Raw genomic sequence first — 18,554 nt, forward strand, 5'->3', positions numbered from 1 at the left:
GTGATGAGGCCTAAACTAAGCTAAGGGGCCATTGGGATGGAGGTGGAGGAATAATTCAACATATTTCTGAATTAGAGTTTATTCATTTATCCATTTGATTAACTATTGAACCCCAACTATATACCAGACACCAAAGATATAACGAAGAAAAATTTCCTGTTCTCCATGAGTTTACATTCTATTTGGAAGGGACAAACCGTTAATAAGATGCACAGTAGTTCAGGGGCTGATAATTGTGCTAAGGAAAGGAAGGAAGATGGGCAATTGGTGGTGGTGGTGGTGGTGGGGACTATTCAAGTAGAGGGTTCCAAGAAGCCTCGCTGATGTTAGATATGGAGATGAGGGGAATCTAGGAGTAAATGTTGGCATCTGGGAGTAAAGCTGACAGAAGAGATTGCAAATGCAAAGGCCCTGAGGCAGAGCATGTCTGTCATAACTGGAAGAGCAAAGGCGCTGTTGTGGATAGAACAGAATTAAGGAAGCAAAGAAGTGGCAGATGAGTTAGGGAAGTGGGCAGCTGGTACACAGACCTGTAAGGCTATGAAGGGCCACTACAAGAACTTAGACTTGACTCTGGTATGAAAAAAACCGGGAGGAGCTTTTTTTTAACAGCTTGACTGAGAAGTAATTCACATACAATACAATTTACCCACTGAAAGTATAAATTCAGTCATTTGGAGTATATTCAGAGTTGTGCAACCATCACAATTTTAAAACATTTTCATCATTGCCCCCCACTCTGCCACAAAAACCTTGTACCCATTAGCAGTCACTCCCTTCTCCCCTAGCCCTAGGCAACCACTAAGTCACTTTCTGTCTTTTTAGATTTATGTATTCATATAAATGGAATAATATGTGCTATTTTGTGATTGGCTTCTTTCAGCATAATGTTTTTAAGATTCATCCACATAGTGGCGTTCCTTTTTATGGCTGAACAATATTCCATTGTATAGATACACCATGTTTTGTTTATCCATTCATCAGTAAAGGCCATATGGGTATGTTCCACCTTTTGTTTATTATGGATAATGCTACTGTTCTCTTAGGTATATACCTAGCAATGGAACTGCTAGATCACATGATAACTCTACGTTTAACCTTCTGAAGAAATGCCAGACTGTTTTCCAAAACTGCTGCACCATTTTACAGTCCCAACAACAGTATATGAAGGTTCAAATTTTGCCACATCCACGCCAATACTTGTTATTCGTCTTTTTTATTATAAGCATCCTAGTGGGTTTGAAATAGTATCTCTAGTACTTCCCTGATGGCTAATGTTGAACATCTTTTCATGTGTTTGGTCATTTATATATCTTCGGAGAAATGTGTATTCAGATCCTTTGTCCATTTTTAGATTGGATTATTTTTGCCTTTTATTATTGAGTTGTAAGATTAAGTGAGAGACTTGGAGTGGGGGAATAATAAAACCTATCAGTTGGAATCAGCTAAGGGAAAAGGGGAAAACATTTTATCCCTATTTTACAGATGAGGTAATACCCAATAATGGCAGTGAGTGGCGGGTCTAGGATTCAAGCGGTTTGATTCCAGAGACCTAGCTCTTAGTCCTAACCAAGAATGGATAGTGGTTCCCTTAATTTGTCTCCTAACTTTGCCTCTCAATTCTCCTAAATTACTATAATCTGTTAAAATACCTCTCGCCAGCCCTGCGCTCCTTGCCGAACTTCCTGGGAGGTGCCGACAGGTGGCGATGTGACCCCGGCGTGCTGTTCTTTTCGGCGCGCGCACGTCTGTGATGTCAGGCCATCGATGCACTTCCGGGCGCCGTTCAAGGTGAGCTAGGGTCTCAGAAGAACCCTCGTAAAACTCCTCTCCTTTAAGTAAGGGAACTTCTCCGCGTCAGCTCGCAGCCTACATGTCCAGCACTGGGGTTAGGGTGGCCGGGCGGAGGCCGACTAGCCACCAGACGAGGCAGAGCCGTTCGGACGATTGGATTCTGGCGAAGCCCAACCGGCTGCAGACCCCTACACCTCTGCCCTGCTGCGCAGAGGAGGTCGTGTCTCGAGTCTCCTGGTGATCCAAGCCCTCTGGAAGCACTGTGACTCCTCTTCTTTGTCCCCTCGGTCCTCGCCAGGCGGCGCCGTCAGCCCACCCCGCAGGGTTGCCCTAGGGCTGCGAGCCCTGGCCACTCCTGGGGTGTTGAGATTGGCACGGAGAGGTGAAGAAACGGGCTGTCAGAGAGCAGTCTACCACTTGGAATAAGTTTCCCTCGTGGACTGTGTCTTTCGTCATTATGATCACCTGGAGTACGTATGCGAATTCCTTTGCTCCACTCCCAAAGAAACTGATTCAGTAGATGTGGAGTGGGTCCTGGAAAACAGCATTTTAAATAACTACTCCAGGTTGCTGCCTACGTAGTCTACGGATCTCACCTTCAGAAACACTGGTATAACTGGTGGGGAGGAACATTGCATTGGGTTGGCTATGAAACTGTTTATCTTCAGGAAGGTTTCCAAGAGGAAGTGATTCTAGGTGGGCTTGATATTGAAGCACCAGAATACCCACTGGTTCTTTGCCCCACAGTGATGAATTCTCTACCCGGCCACCACCAGGATGCAGAAGATTTCAGTGCTGCTCTTCCTAGTCTGGGTCTGCTTCCTGTTCTACGCTGGCATTGCCCTCTTCACCAGTGGTTTCCTGCTCACCCGTTTGGAGCTCACCAACCATAGCAGTTGCCAAGAGCCCCCAGGCCCTGGGCCCCTGCCATGGAGAAGCCAAGGGGAGCCTGGGGCCTGCTGGATGGCTTCTCGATTTTCCCGGGTTGTACTGGTGCTGATAGATGCTCTGCGATTTGACTTTGCCCAGCCGCAGAGCTCACACATTCCTGAGGAGCCTTCTGTCTCCCTGCCCTTCCTGGGCAAATTGGGTTCCTTGCAGAAGATCTTGGAGATTCAACCCCACCATGCCAGGCTCTACCAATCTAAAGCTGATCCTCCCACCACCACGATGCAGCGCCTCAAGGCCCTCACCACTGGCTCTCTGCCTACCTTTATCGATGTTGGCAGTAACTTCGCTAGCTATGCCATAGTGGAAGACAATCTCATTAAGCAGTTTGCCAGTGCAGGTCAGTCTGTGCCTCTACTGGAGGCTTACAGTACTTGGGCAAGTTTCTTCTTTAGGAAACTTCAGGGTGTCCAGCTGCATGCTTGACTATGCTGTGGGAAGACAGGAGGAGAAAGAGACCAGGTCTCTGCATCCTGGGAGCACATGTCCAGCTTTGTCCTAGAGTTTCTAATCTGCAAGGGTGTTATTTTTACTTTTGGAACACTCTCAGTAAAAGAAGGAGAGAGACAAAGAGAAGAAGATGTAGGTCTAGATACCATCACAAGTGTCAGAGAGCAGAGGGTCAGGACCTGTCCACTCACTGACTTGAAAAAAAGCAAGATGCACCCAGGAAAAACAGCAGCTTAGATAGCCAGAGACTGAGAACCGGCAGAGCCTTTTGTAGGAACAAAGAGCGAGAGGTCTGGGATGGGTATGGTTATCAGGAAAAGCTTCCTGGCAGAAAATTTGGGATTTCCAGTGTATCTTTCAAGGGCCTTCTCTCCTCTTTCCCGCTGCCCTGACTCTTGCTCAGGCTATAACCCACTCTCATGTCCCTCTAGGAAGGCGTGTGGTCTTCATGGGAGATGATACCTGGAAAGGACTTTTTCCTGAAGCCTTCTCCCAAGCTTTCTTCTTCCCTTCCTTCAATGTCAGAGACCTGCACACAGTGGACAATGGCATCCTGGAACACCTCTACCCAACCAGTGAGCATGGGGCCAGAGGCAAGCCTAACTAAGACTGGGGGATGGGAGGGCTGCTTCAGTCCACAAATTCTGAGCCTCCAGTGAGTCAGTGGCCGGGGCTTGCATCCCAGGACAGAGGAGCATCAGAGTGTGGCTGTGTTTGAGGAATGGGCCTTAGTCACTGTGCTCAGTGTTCTCCCCTTCACAGTGGACAGTGGTGAATGGGACGTGCTGATTGCTCACTTCCTGGGTGTGGATCACTGTGGCCACAAGCATGGCCCTCATCACCCTGAAATGGCCAAGAAACTTAGTCAAATGGACCAGGTGATCCAGTGAGTGTGGGATATTGGCTGGGGGATTGGGTTTGGATCTAAGAATGTCAGAATATATGGTCCCAAGAGAAAAAGTCCTTGCCTTGGAGCCTCTTCCCTGTCTCCAGAGTCCAAGTGAACAGTTCAGTGTATGGCTTTGGGCAGTAGGGTTATTACTGACGCAGTATCTCTCTGCCAAAGGCCTGGGCCCTAAAAATGGAAGTTATGGCTGAGGATGATGGGCCTCTGAGAAAACTTTATCCATCCTCACCCCTGACACATTCTTGGCCCCTAGGGGAGTTATTGAACGTCTGGAGAATGACACACTGCTGGTGGTGATTGGGGACCATGGGATGACCAAGAATGGGGACCATGGAGGGGACAGTGAGCTGGAGGTCTCAGCTGCACTTTTTCTGTACAGCCCCACAGCCCTCTTCTCCAGGGCCCCACCAGAGGTGAGGCCTGCGGTGTGCTTTGGTTCCCAAGTATTCAGCCCATATCATGATCACAGCATCCTGTGGATCCCTTTATATTAGGCCCTCAAGTTCATGACCTCTGGGCATCCCCCATTCTTATTTTCTACCTATACCCCTACGTTTGCCATCCCAATCACTGACTTCAGCTTTTTGGTGAACCTATTGACCCCTGTCCTTGTCCTCTAGGAGCCAGAGGTAGTTCCTCAAATCAGCCTTGTTCCTACGCTGGCCCTGCTGTTGGGCCTGCCCATCCCATTTGGGAACATTGGGGAGGTAATGGCTGAGCTATTCTCAGAGGTTGAAGACTCCCAGCCTCACTCTTCTGCCTTGGCCCAAGCTTCAGCTCTCTATCTCAATGCCCAGCAGGTAGGTAATGGGCTGGACTTTCAGGTGAAAAGGGGAGGACAAGGGAGAAGCATAATGACCCACTCTGTTGTCCTTTGTTCAGTCTTAATCTCACCTTCCATGGCCATGTCCTCCTTCCATTATCTCTCCCTTCCCCGCTGTCCTGGACAGAGTTTGTGTCTCTGATTTCCAGATACCCCCTTTGGTAATCTTATCCTTGCCTCCATCCCAGTGTCTGACCTGTTCCCCCTGCTCTCTGACATTTTCTGCCAGGTGTCCCGATTTCTTCACACCTACTCAGCTGCTGCTCAGGACCTCCAATTTAAGGAGCTTCATCGGCTGCATAACCTCTTCTCCAAGGCCTCTGCTGACTACCATCGACTTCTGCAGAGCCCCCAGGGGGCCGAGGCAGCACTACAAACAGTGATTACTGAGCTGCAGCAGTTCCTGCGGGGAGTTCGGGCCATGTGCATCGAGTCTTGGGCTCATTTCTCTTTAGTGCGCATGGCAGGAGGTGCTGCTCTCTTGGCTGCTGCGTGCTTTCTCTGCCTGCTGATATCCCAATGGGCAACATCCCCAGACTTTTGCCTCCGCCCTCTCCTCCTAATACCTGTGGCTTGGGGCCTGGCTGGGGTTGTAGGGTGTGCTGGCCTCCTGGCAACTACTGGGCTGAAACTGGATCCCGTGGTTTTAGGGGCTGTGGCTGCATCAGGTTCAATTCTGCATTTTCTGTGGAAAGCCTGGGCTGGTTGGGGGTCCAAGAGGCCCCTGGCAGCCCTGCTTTCCATCCCTGGGCCTGTCCTAATACTCCTACTTATTCGCTTTGCTGCTTTCTTCTCTGATAGCTTTGTTGTAGCTGAGGCCAGGGCCACCCGCTTCCTTTTAGGCTCACTCATCTTGCTCCTGATTGCTCAGCTTCACTGGGAGGGCAAGCTGCTGCCACCTAAGCTACTCGCAATGCCCCGTCTTAGCTTTTCCGCCCCAGTGGGCCCCACACGGCACAAGGAAACACATGCCCTGGGGCTTGGAGTTGGGTTGCTTTTATGTATAAGGCTAGCTGGACTTTTTCATCGCTGTCCTGAAGAGACACCTGCTTGCCACTCCTCTCCCTGGTTGAGTCCCCTGGCGTCAATGGTGGGTGGTCGAGCCAAGAATTTGTGGTATGGAGCTTGTGTGGGGGCCCTGGTGACCCTGTTAGCTGCTGTGCGCCTATGGCTTAGCCGCTACGGTAATCTCAAGAGTCCTGAGCCCCCTGTGCTCTTTGTACGCTGGGGGCTACCCCTAATGGTACTGAGCACTGCTGCCTACTGGGCATTGGCATCAGGGGCAGATGAAGCACCCCCACGTCTCCGGGCCCTGGTCGCTGGCGCATCAGTTGTGCTGCCTAGGGCTGTGGTAGGGTTGGCTGCTTCAGGGCTCTTGCTGTTGCTCTGGAGGCCTGTGACAGTGCTGGCAAAGACTACAATGGGTGCTTCAAGGACCAGGACAGTTCTCACTCCCTTCTCAGGGCCCCCCACTTCTCAGGCTGACCTGGATTATGTGGTTCCTCAAATCTACCGACATATGCAGGAGGAGTTCCGGGGCCGGCTGGAGAGAACCAAATCTCAGGGTCCCCTCATCGTGGCTGCCTCTCAGTTGGGGAGTGTCTACTCAGCTGCTATGGTCGTGGCCATCACCCTCTTGGCCTTCCCGCTTCTGCTGTTGCACACAGAGCGCATTAGCCTTGTGTTCCTGCTTCTGTTTCTGCAGAGCTTCTTTCTCCTGCACCTGCTTGCAGCTGGAGTACCCATCAGCACCTCTGGTAAATATATACATTTCTTAGCCCTGATTTCTCCAAGGACAGCAGGGATGCGTGTTCAGTCTTTTTTTCAGGATGGTGTTGCTGCTCAGGTTCTTTAGCGTGACACAGGGTCTCATGCTCCACATCACTGGGACAGTATTTGTGATATCCTCTCTTACCTGCTATAGCCAAACTAATCGATCCCTCCCATTGGCTCTCAAGGCCAGCAGAGTTCATGAAGGAGGGAGACAAGGAATACTCCAAGACTCATTCTTAAGGAAATGCTGCATGCTCATGAGTGCATTTTCTGATTTTCCAATCATGGAAGTGGTGAATTATCAGTATATAATGTCAGTGAACTATGTGTATATGAGAGGAAGAGATAGATCAAAGTGGGGTTCAGATTAAAGTAATGGGGCTTTGTGCCTTAGAGGGAATTAGAATAACAGAGTATTGACTATTGGAGGTTGGGGTATTGTGTATATGAGAATTAGCATTGAAGTAGTAGAGTATATGATAATGGGGCATTTGGCTAAGGATTAGGGAATGGGATATGACTGGAAAGAGGAATGTTTTTTTCCCTAGGTCCTTTTACTGTGCCCTGGCAGGCTGTCTCTGCTTGGGCCCTCATGGCCACACAGACCTTCTACTCCACGGGTCACCAGCCTGTTTTTCCAACCATCCATTGGCACGCAGCCTTCGTGGGATTCCCAGAGGGTCATGGCTCCTCCACCTGGCTGCCTGCTTTGCTGGTGGGAGCCAACACCTTTGCCTCCCACCTCCTCTTTGCAGGTACCTCCTCATTCCTCCTTTGCTTTCATTTTTACTCTGGTTTTTTTTTTTTTTTTTTTTTTTTTTTTTCATTTTTCTGAAGCTGGAAACAGGGAGAGACAGTCAGACAGACTCCCGCATGCGCCCGACCGGGATTTACCTGGCACGCCCACCAGGGGTGAAGCTCTGCCCATCCTGGGCGTCGCCATGTTGCGACCAGAGCCACTCCAGCACCTGAGGCAGAGGCCACAGAGCCATCCCCAGCGCCCGGGCCATCCTTGCTCCAATGGAGCCTTGGCTGCGGGAGGGGAAGAAAGAGACAGAGAGGAAAGCGCGGTGGAGGGGTGGAGAAGCAAATGGGCGCCTCTCCTGTGTGCCCTGGCCGGGAATCGAACCCAGGTCCTCCGCACGCTAGGCCGACGCCCTACCGCTGAGCCAACCGGCCAGGGCTTTACTCTGGTTTTGTAGAAGGAAAGGAACTCCCTGGATTTGAGTGGGGAGATAAAATTTTGTTGGATCTCTGTCATCCCTTGGCCTATGTTAATTGAAGGCTAAGCTAAGTAGGGTGGTTGAGGGCCGAGCTGGCCTGGACCCTGGGTCCTCCACTGATTCTAGCCCTGCCTTCCTTTGAGGCAGTAGGTTGCCCATTGCTTCTACTCTGGCCCTTCTTGTGTGAGAGTCTGGAGTCCCAGAAGAGGCAGCAGCCCCCAGGGAAAGAAGCTGAGGCCAGAGTCAGGCCTGAGGAAGAGGAGGAACCACTGATGGAGATGCGGCTCCGGGATGCACCTCACCACTTCAATGTAGCACTCCTGCAGCTGGGCCTTAAGTACCTCTTTGTCCTTGGTATTCAGGTGGGTGCGGGGAGAGATCATGGAGTTAGTGACCTCTTCTCATGTGTATACAGCACATTCTTTCTTTCATACTTTGCCAAAACCCTGAGAAAGATCCTTGACTAAGGTACAAAAAGCTAAGTGGTGGCCTCAAATGGCAGTATTGAATCAACTTGAACCTGTATCTTAATCCTAGACTTAGATTGTTTCCTCTCTACAAGGTAGATTTGGCCCCTGTTGGTTGCATTTGGGGATTACTCCATTGGTTTTCAGCCTGGAAAAGCTGAAGTAATAGCCAGGATTCTTTCCCAAACTGTGGTCATGGATCCTCCTCAATTCATTCAGAGGCAGAGGGTATGACTATGACATCTTCCTCCACCCTGGGAGGCAGAGCCTGAGTGTTAGCAGCACAAATGGATAGTGCTTGCACAAGATCACACAGTGTGTCATGGTGGGGCCAGGAAAAAAATTAGGTCTCCTAAGTGTTTACCCAAGCCCAGGGTTTTTTCCATTGACACACACTACTTTCCTACTATTTTCATTCTTCACAAAGCCTACAGCAACTCTCTCTCTGACCTTCTTCCTCCTCCCCTTCCAAAGTAACTTTACTCCTTCTCTCCTCCCTTAGATTCTGGCCTGTGCTTTGGCAGCCTCCATCCTCCGCAGGCATCTCATGGTCTGGAAAGTATTTGCCCCCAAGTGAGTGGATTTTGCTTGAGAAGTAGAGGTGTCGGGGAGGGTGAAGCTGGGAACAAAGAATGAACATCCAGGGGGGACAAGGTTTTGCCTCAGCAGGGTAAAAGCTCTAGACCTACTCTGAGTGTCCTCTGATATTCTCCACCTTTCTTTACAGGTTCATTTTTGAAGCCATGGGCTTCATTGTGAGCAGCGTGGGACTTTTCCTGGGCCTAGCTTTGGTGATGCGAGTGGATGTTGCTGTGAGCTCCTGGTTCCAGCAGCTAGTTCTGGCCCAGAAGAGGTAGCCTAGGATGTGAGTTTTGGCTCCTGGCCACAGGAAGAACTGGTGAACAGTCTAGTCTGTACGGGTGCTGGATATCTGCAAAAGAGGCTCAGCCATACCTTTTACCACCATGCAGCCAGGAGCTATTGACATCTGGGACTTTATTTAATTTTATTATTAAGAATCCAGATGGGGCCTGATACTTAACTCCTACTTTGGATGCATCTGAGGGACTGAGAGGGGTGGTCTCCAAAATGTAATAAAATAATAATGTAAATAAATGTGTCTGAGATGTGGGGAAACCCCACTGTCCTATAGGGGCAAGCGGGAGGGTCATTCTCCCTTTTCACCAGGCACTGATGGGATCAGTTCTGCAGAACTGCTGTGCCTCAGAACATTTGGGAAATGGTTGGAGTAGTGTGAATTGACTTTCCCCAATACTTTCCAAATTACTCCTACTATCCCACCAGCTCTTTTCCTTTGTCATGCAGCATATTTCATTACCACATTTCCCCATGTATAAGATGCACCTTAATTTTGGGGCCCGAAATTTGAAAAAGTTATTGAACTCAAGTTTTATTAATCATAGAATTCATACAGTTCCTCATCACTGTCACAACTCCCATCCATTAGTTTGTCCTCATCTGTGTCTGATGACAAATCACTGTCTTCATATGTTGCCTCGTCCTCAGTTCCATCTATGGCATTTGAAATGCCACAACCACTGTATAAGATGCACCCAGTTTTTAGACCCCAAATTTTTTGAAAAAGGATCAAAAGACCCTGACTTGATGCCAAAACTGTATGAATCTAATGTTCCTCATGCATGTCTCCTGTGTCCTCTGTCCACCTTACTACTTCTGTGTCATGTGGAAGTGCTGATATTTAATCTCTGTGGAAATGTCCATCAAAGAGTGAGGAATAGCCTCCAAAGAGAAGAGTCAGGGTGGGGGGGTTGGGGTTTGAATGCCCAAGGCAAGAAGAAATGTGACCACTAAAAGAGGAATATATGTTAGAATTATGGGATAGCACCTACCTTTCCTTGGCAGGGTAAGAAGAGAAGCTGAGGCCCTGGCCGGTTGGCTCAGCGGTAGAGCGTTGGCCTGGCGTGCGGGGGACCTGGGTTCGATTCCCGGCCAGGGCACAAAGGAGAAGCGCCCATTTGCTTCTCCACCCCCAACCCCTCCTTCCTCTCTGTCTCTCTCTTCCCCTCCCGCAGCCAAGGCTCCATTGGAGCAAAGATGGCCCGGGCGCTGGGGATGGCTCCTTGGCCTCTGCCCCAGGCGCTAGAGTGGCTCTGGTCGCGGCAGAGCGACACCCCCTGGTGGGCAGAGCATCGCCCCTGGTGGGCGTGCCGGGTGGATCCCGGTTGGGTGCATGCGGGAGTCTGTCTGACTGTCTCTCCCCGTTTCCAGCTTCAGAAAAATACAAAAAAGAAAAAAGAAAAAAAAAAAAAAAAAAAAAGGAGAAGCTGAGTAGCAGTGATGGTGCAGTATAGGCATTCACTGCTGTGGTAGCTAAAGGAAGAATTATAATTATACATGGGGAAATATGGTATATTGTTATGCTTTGACTGAAAAGCTGAACCTAGGCATCATGGAACACACTGTCTAAAGCCCGGTACTGCCTGTCTCTACTGTGTCCTTTCGTTCCAGAGCACCATTTGCGCTTTACTTCTTTGGAGGCTTCCCTAGTTTCCGAACCTGTGTTGCCCTTTTTATTTTTTTAAGATTTTTTTTTTTAGATTTTATATATTCATTTTAGAGAGAAGAGAGAGAGTGAGAGAGAAGGAGAGGCGCAAGAAGAATCAACTCCATATGAACCTTGACCAGGCAAGCCCAGGGTTTTGAACCGGCGACCTCAGTGTTCCAGGTCGACACTTTATCTACTGTGACACCACAGGTCAGGCCTGTGTTGCCTTTTATCAGAACTACTTGCCCAGCTTAAAGCATTCCACCTTGGCTGTGGCGCAGTGCATAGAGCGAAGGACTGGGACACAGAGGACCCAGATTTGAAACCCCAAGGTTGCCAGCTTGAGCACAGCCTCACCAGCTCGAGCGCAGGGTCGCTGGCTTGAGCATGATGAGATCATAGACATGACCCCATGGTCGTTAGCTTGAAGCCCAAGGTTGCTGGCTTGAGCAAGGGGTCATTCACTCTGCTATATCCCCCCCAGTCAAGGCACATATGAGAAAGCAATCAATGAACAACTAAGGTGCTGCAATGAAGAATTGATGCTTCTTATCTCTCTCCCCTCCTGTCTGTCTGTCCCTTTCTCTGTCTCTGTCAAAAGAAAGAAAGCATTCCACCTTGTCTCATTGATTAATCCTGACTTGATGCCAAAACTGTATGAATCTAATGCTCCTCATGCATGTCTCCTGTGTCCTTTGTCCACCTTACTACTTCTGTGTCATGTGGAAGTGCTGATATTTAATCCCTGTGGAAATGTCCATCAAAGAGTGAGGAATAGCCTCCAAAGGGAAGAGTCAGGGTGGGGGGTTGGGGTTTGAATGCCCAGGGCAAGAAGAAATGTGACCACTAAAAGAGGAATACATGTTAGAATTATGGGATAGCACCTACCTTTCCTTGGCAGGGTAAGAAGAGAAGCTGAGTAGCAGTGATTGTGCAGTATAGGCATTCACTGCTGTGTTATTAATGACATAGTGCTATAGAGGTCCAATAGGAAGATGATTAAAAGTGTGTACTGTTTCAGGCAATTAAAGGATAGAACATTGGCAGGGATAGGTTTAATATTACAAGAGAGAAGTTAGGCCCCAGATAGCCTGTAAAAGAATTAGAAAAAAAATGCCTTCCCCTCCCTTAATCTGGTGGACATAATTCCCCAGCATCATTTAGTGAGCAGACCATGCCTTTGTGAAAAGAAATGAAGACCTTTTCTCCATCCCTAGGAATCAGACCATTCCCATTACCTCACTTTGTCCTCAGGAACCCTTCCCTGCTCCTTCCAAGGAGCTCCATTCCTTGGAGCCGAAGGATAGTCTGATCTGTAACCTAATGTTCCCTTTTCTCCTGACCTAGCTACAAGATTCTTTTAGAAAAAGATATGTTAGCACATTGATTTACACTATTAATAATTCTTATTTCTGCCTTTTTTTTTTTTTTTTTTTTTTTGTATTTTTCTGAAGCTGGAAAAGGGGAGAAACAGTCAGACAGACTTCCGCATGCGCCGACCGGGATCCACCCGGCACGCCCACCAGGGGGCGACGCTCTGCCCCTCCGGGGGCATTGCTCTGTAGCAACCAGAGCCACTCCAGCGCCTGGGGCAGCGGCCAAGGAGCCATTCCCAGCGCCCGGCCATCTTTGCTCCAATGGAGCCTCACTGCGGGAGGGGAAGAGAGAGACAGAGAGGAAGGAGAGGGGGAGGGGTGGAGAGGCAGATGGGCGCCTGTCCTGTGTGCCCTGGCCGGGAATCGAACCCGGGTCCCCTGCACGCCAGGCCGACGCTCTACCACTGAGCCAACCGGCCAGGGCCTTATTTCTGCCTTTTACTTGACATCAAAAAGTCTACTTCATACTAACTCATTGTTTCTTTTATATTTATTTTTTAATTGAGAATTTTTTTTAAAGATTTTATTTAATTCATTTTAGAGAGGGGAAAGAGAGAGAGAAGGGGGGAGGAGGAGGAAGCATCATCTCCCATACATGCCTTGACCAGGCAAGCCCGGGGTTTTGAACCAATGACCTCAGTGTTCCAGGTTGATGCTTTATCCTCTGCACCACCATAGGTCAGGCTCATTGTTTCTTTTTTAAAAAAGAGCTTTATTGAGGTACAGTGTACTATAAAATTTACCCATTTAAAGTATACAATTTAATGATTTTTAGTATATTTACAGAGTTGTATAGCCATCACCACAATCACAGAACATTTCATCAACCCACACAGGAACTCTTTCCTATCATCCTCCATTTCTCCCTATCTGTGCTCCTATTCCTAGGCAACCACTGTTCTGGACATTTAAAAGAAATGGGATCATATAAGATGTGGCCCTTGGTGAATGGCTTCTTTCACTCAGCATAATGTTTTCAAGGTTCATCCATACAGTAGCATGTATCAGTTTATTTTCTCTTTTTAAATTGAGGTAAAATTTATATAATATAAAATTAACTATTTAAAAGTGTACAATTCAGTGGCCCGCAGTACATTTACAATGTGCTACCATCCTTACTATTTCCAGAACATTTCCATCACCTCCAAAAGAGGTCACATGCATTAGCATTCATTTCCAATCCCCTATGTTCCCAGCCTCTGACAACCACTAATTTGTTTACTGGGTTTTTTTTTGTTTGGTTGGTTTTTATTTTTCATAAGTGAGAAGCAGGGAGGCGGAGAGACAGACTCTTGCATGTACTCTGACCAGAATCCACTCTGCAAGCCCCCTATAGGGCAATTCTCTGCCCACCTTGGGTCGTTGCTCCATTGCTCAGCAACTAAGCTATTTTAGCGCCTGGGGTGAGGCCATGGAGCCATCCTCAGTGCCTGGGGTCAACTTGTTCCAATGGAGCCATGGCTGCAGGAGGGGAAGAGAGTGATAGAGAGGAGAGGGGGAGGGGTGGAGAAGCAGATAGTTGCTTCTCCTGTGTGCCCTGATTGGGAATTGAACCCAGGACATCCACACAGCAGGCCAGTGCTCTACCACTGAGCAAACCAGCCAGGGCCTGTTTACTGGGGTGTTTTTTTTGTTTTTGTTTTTGGATTTGCCTATTCTGGATATTTCATATGTGGCCCTTTCTGTCAGACTTCTTTCAGTCAGCCTAATGTTTTCAAGGTTCATGTTGCAGAATATATCAGTACTTTGTTTCTTTTTATGGCCAAATAATATTCCACTGTATGGATATATCATGTTTTGTTCATTTATTCATCTGTTAATGGACATTTGGGTTGTTCACACCTTTTGGTTATTAATAATGCTGCTATGAATATTCAGACACAAGTTTTTGTTTGGACATTAAAATACACGTTGTCAGTTCTTTGGGGCTATATACCTACCTAATGGTATATTGTGAAATTGCTAGGTCACATGGTAATTATGGTTAACTTTTTGAGGAGTTGTCACCTGACTGTGGTGGCACAGTGGATTGAGCATCTACCTGGAATGCTGAGGTCACCAGTTTGAAAACTCAGGCTTGCCAGGTCAAGGCACATACAAGAAACAACTACAATGAGTTGATGCTTTCCACTACCCCCCTTCTCTCTTTATATTCTGTCTCTAAAATCAATAAATATAATCTTTAAAAGAAAAGTTAAAAGTTGTTTTAAAATGTTAAACTGTACATTTATTTTTTTTTTAAGATTTTATTTATTCATTATAGAGGGGGGAGAGAGAGAGAGAGAAGGGAGGAGGAGCAAGAAGCATCAACTCCCATATGTGCCTTGACCAGGCAAGCCCAGGGTTTTGAACCAGCAACCTCAGCATTTCTAGGTTGACGCTTTATCCACTGCACCACCACAGGTCAGGCACATTTAACTTTTTGAAAAGCTACCATTGTTTTCCAAAGCTGCTCCACCATTTTATATTCCCACCAGCAGTGTATGCGAGTACCAATTTCTACACATCTATGCCAATACTTATTTTTTATCCATCTTGTTTCTAACCATCCTGGTGGGTGTGAAGTGGTATCTCATTATGAGTTTTTTTGGTTTGTTTTTTACAAAAGAGACAGACATGAAGGGAGAGACATGAGAGGCATCAACTTGTAGTTGTAGCACTTTTAGTTGTTCATTTATTGCTTCTCTTATGTGCCTTGGCCGGGGGCGCTCCAGCTGAACCAGTGACCCCTTGCTGAAGCCAGTGACCTGAGGCTCAAGCTGTGTTCAGTTGGATGAGCCCATGTTCAAGCCGGTGACCTCGGGGTTTTGAACCTGGATCCTCCCAGGTCAACGATCTATCCACTGTGCCATCACCTGGTCAAGCTCATTGTGGTTTTAGTTTACATATCCTTGATGACTAATGATGTTGAGTATTTTTTTTGTGCTTATTATAGAACTGTCCATTCAAATCCTTTGTTTTTTAAATGGGTTATCTTTTTATAAAGTTATTAGCATTGTTTATGTATTCTACATACAAGTCCCTTATTACGTAGTATTTGATTTAAAAATAATCCTTGCCTGCCTGACCTGTGGTGGCGCAGTGGATAAAGCATGGATCTAGAAAGCTGAGGTTGCCGGTTCAAAACCCTGGGCTTGCCCGGTCAAGGCACATATGGGATTTTATGCTTCCTGCTCCTTCCCCCTTCTGTCTTTCTGTCTTTCTGTCTTCTCCTTCTCTCTCTCTCTCTCTCTCTCTCTCTCTCTCTCCCCTGTCTCAAATGAATAAATACAATCTTTAAAAAAAAGAATAATCCTTGCCTGACCCGTGGTGGTGCAGTGGATAAAGCATTGACCCACAATGCTGAGGTCATTAGCTCTAAGCACAGGCTCATTAGCATGGGGTCGTTGGCTTGAGTGGGGGATCATCCACATGATCCCAGTGCTCATCAGCTTGAGCCCAAGGGTCGCTGGCATGGAAAGTCCAAGGTCACTGTCTTGAGCAGGGATACACTGGCACAGCCCCGGTCAAGGCACTTAAGGGAAGTTCAATGTATAACTGGAGTGAGGACTAGTACAGGTTGATGGTTCTCATCTCTCACTCTCGGAAGCAATCAATGCACAGCTAGAGTGAAGGCAACTGTGGGTTGATGCTTCTAACCCTCTATCTCCCTTCCTGTCTCTCTCACTCACTCACTCACTCACTCAATAAATAAATAAATAAATAAAATATAAAAATCTATCCATTCAGCCTGATCAGGCAGTGGCACAGTGGATAGAGCATCTGACTGGGACGCGGAGGATCCAGGTTCAAAACTCCGAGGTCACTGGTTTGAGCATGGGCTCACCAGCTTGAGTGCGGGGTCACTGGCTTAAGCATGGGATCATAGACATGACCCCATGGTTGCTGGCTTGAAGCCCAAGGTCGCTGGCAAGGGGTCATTCAGTCTGCTGTAGCTCCTGCCCACGCCCCACTCTCATCAAGGCTCATAGAAAGCAATCGATGAACAACTAAGATGCCTCAACAAAGAATTGATGCTTCTCAACTTTCCCTTCCCAACTGTCCTTATTTGTCCCTCTCTCTGTCTCTGTCAAAAACAAAACAAAACTATCCATTCTGTGTGTTATCTTTTCATTTTCTTGACAGTATCTTTTGAAGCACAAAAATTTTGTGGGTTTTTTGTTTGTTTGTTTGAAGGAGACTGGCAGCATTATTATTTACTTATACTGCTAATTAACCTTCAATTATTTTATTTATTTTTTGAGAGAGAGAGGGTGAGAAGCATCAACTCGTAGTTAGTTGCTTTAGTTGTACTTTGACTGCTTCTCAGATGTGCCTTGACCAGGGTGAGCCTGTGTCTCCTTGCTCAAGCTAGAAACCTTGGGCTTTTCCATGCCAGCGACCTTTTGGGCTCAAGTGGGCAAGCTTTGGGATCATGTGGACAACCCCCTGATTAAGCCAGTGACCTTGTACTGATGAGCCTTTGCTCAGAGCCAGCGACCTCAGCATTCCGGGTGGAAGCTTTACCACTGTGCCACCACTGGTCAGGTAATGTTCAACTATTTGTATAGTACATAACAAAATTTTTAAGATGAAATTCATTTCATCCTATTTTTCTTTTACTGTTTGTTCTTTTTATAGAATGCGTAAGAAACTGTTAGCAAGTGCAACAACTTAGTTTTAGAAAATTTTCAGGCACTGGCTGGTGGTTCAGTGGATAGAGTGTTGGCCCCGCATATGGACATCCCAGGTTTGATTCCCGGTCAGGGCACACAGGAGAAGTGACCATCTGCTTCTCCCCACCTTCACCTCCCCCCTTCTCTCCCTATTCCCCTTCCATAGCCAGTGGTTCAGTTGGTTTGAGTGTGGCCTGGAGCATTGAGGATAGCTCCATTGGAGCGCATCAGCCTTAGGTGCTAAAAATAGCTCGGTACTCAAGCATCAGTCTCAGAAGGGGTTGCCATGGTCAGGGCACATGCAGGAGTCTGCCTTACTATTTACCCTCCTCTCACCTAAAAAAAAGAAAGAAAATTTTCATCACTCCCATAAATTTCCTGTACTTTATTTACAGTCAATTCCCAACCTCAACCCAGGCCACTGATCATTTTTTGTCTCTTTTTTTTCTCTCTACTGATTTGAGAGAGAAGAGAGGAGAAGCGTTAACTTATAGTTGCTTCACTTTAGTTGTTCATTGATTGCTTCCTGCATGTGCTAGACTAGGGGGCCCAAGCCCAGCCAGTGACCCCTGGCTCAATCTAGCAACCTTGGAATCATGTCGATAATTCCATGCTCAAGCAAGTGACCCCATGCTCAAGCTGGCAACCCTGAGCTCAATGTAGCAAACCCATGCTCAAGCTGACAAGCCTGCATTCAAGCCAGCGACCTTGGGGTTTCAAACTGGGGACCTCAACCTCAGTGTTCCAAGTCAACACTCTATCCACTTTGCCATCACTGGTCAGCCTTTTTTTTTTTTTGTCTTTATAATTTATCTTTTATGGACACTTCATATTTCTAGAATCATGCAATATGTGGCTCCTTTGACTTAGAATAAGGTTTGTGAGATTCCTCCATGTTAGTGCATGTATCATTTTTGCCCCTATTTTTTTTTAAAATTTTTTTTATTTATTCATTTTAGAAAGGAGAGAGAGAAAGAGACAGAGACAGAGAAGGGGGGAGGAGCAGGAAGCATCAACTTCCAAATGTGCCTTGACCAGGCAAGCCCAGGGTTTCAAACCGGACCTCAGCATTTCCAGGTCGATGCTTTATCCACTGTGCCACCACAGGTCAGGCAAACAATTAAATTTTTTTTTTTTTTTCATTTTAGAGAGGAGAAGGAGAGACAGAGGGGGGGGGGGAGGAGCTGGAAGCATCAACTCCCATATGTGCCTTGACCAGGCAAGCCCAGGGTTTCGAACCGGCGACCTCAGAATTTCCAGGTCGACGCTTTATCCACTGAGCCACTACAGGTGAGGCTTTTGCCCCTTTTTATTGCTTAGTCATATATTACAATCCAAAGCATGGTTATGATTAACTTGATGGACATTTGGATTATTTCCAGTTTTCAGCTATTGTGAATATATATATTTTTTCACTGCTATGGGCATTTGCATACAAGTCTTGGTGTAAACATGTTTTCATTTCTCTTGGGAGAATTCCTTGGAGTGAAATTGCTGGATCATATGAAAATTTTTGATTAACTTTTAAAGAAACTGCCAAACTTTTCCAAAGTAATGGTAGCATTTTGTATTCCTGCCAATAATGTATGAAGTTTCCAGTATCTCCACATC

General features: G+C 47.1%; 1 protein-coding gene across 2 annotated transcripts; it reads left to right on the forward strand.

Annotated features, from left to right (window-relative positions):
- Positions 1–1,679: 1,679 nt before the first annotated feature.
- PIGO (phosphatidylinositol glycan anchor biosynthesis class O) lies at positions 1,680–9,501 on the forward strand. Of its 2 annotated transcripts, none has more exons than XM_066367751.1 (11): positions 1,680–1,791; positions 2,542–3,082; positions 3,624–3,767; positions 3,955–4,078; positions 4,353–4,512; positions 4,720–4,899; positions 5,152–6,679; positions 7,244–7,450; positions 8,066–8,280; positions 8,888–8,958; positions 9,113–9,501. In XM_066367751.1, the coding sequence occupies exons 2-11, from the start codon at positions 2,572–2,574 to the stop codon at positions 9,240–9,242; spliced, it is 3,270 nt and encodes a 1,089-aa protein (XP_066223848.1). In that variant the 5' UTR covers positions 1,680–1,791; positions 2,542–2,571; the 3' UTR covers positions 9,243–9,501. The 2 variants fall into 2 exon arrangements, with proteins under 2 accessions (XP_066223848.1, XP_066223847.1); XM_066367750.1 differs by having other exon boundaries at positions 1,731–2,404.
- The last annotated feature ends 9,053 nt before the right edge of the window (positions 9,502–18,554 follow it).

Source organism: Saccopteryx leptura, chromosome 2 (genome assembly GCF_036850995.1).
Source record: "Saccopteryx leptura isolate mSacLep1 chromosome 2, mSacLep1_pri_phased_curated, whole genome shotgun sequence".
Lineage (NCBI taxonomy): Eukaryota > Metazoa > Chordata > Mammalia > Chiroptera > Emballonuridae > Saccopteryx > Saccopteryx leptura.

What these genes read in the sequence shown, in the direction of transcription:
- PIGO (XM_066367751.1), top strand. Translation starts at nt 2,572, where the DNA reads ATGCAGAAGATTTCAGTGCTGCTCTTCCTAGTCTGGGTCTGCTTCCTG. An exon ending in GGAACACCTCTACCCAACCA is followed by an intron (nt 3,768 to 3,954) that starts GTGAGCATGGGG and finishes TCCCCTTCACAG; the next exon opens with TGGACAGTGGTGAATGGGAC. An exon ending in CAAATGGACCAGGTGATCCA is followed by an intron (nt 4,079 to 4,352) that starts GTGAGTGTGGGA and finishes CTTGGCCCCTAG; the next exon opens with GGGAGTTATTGAACGTCTGG.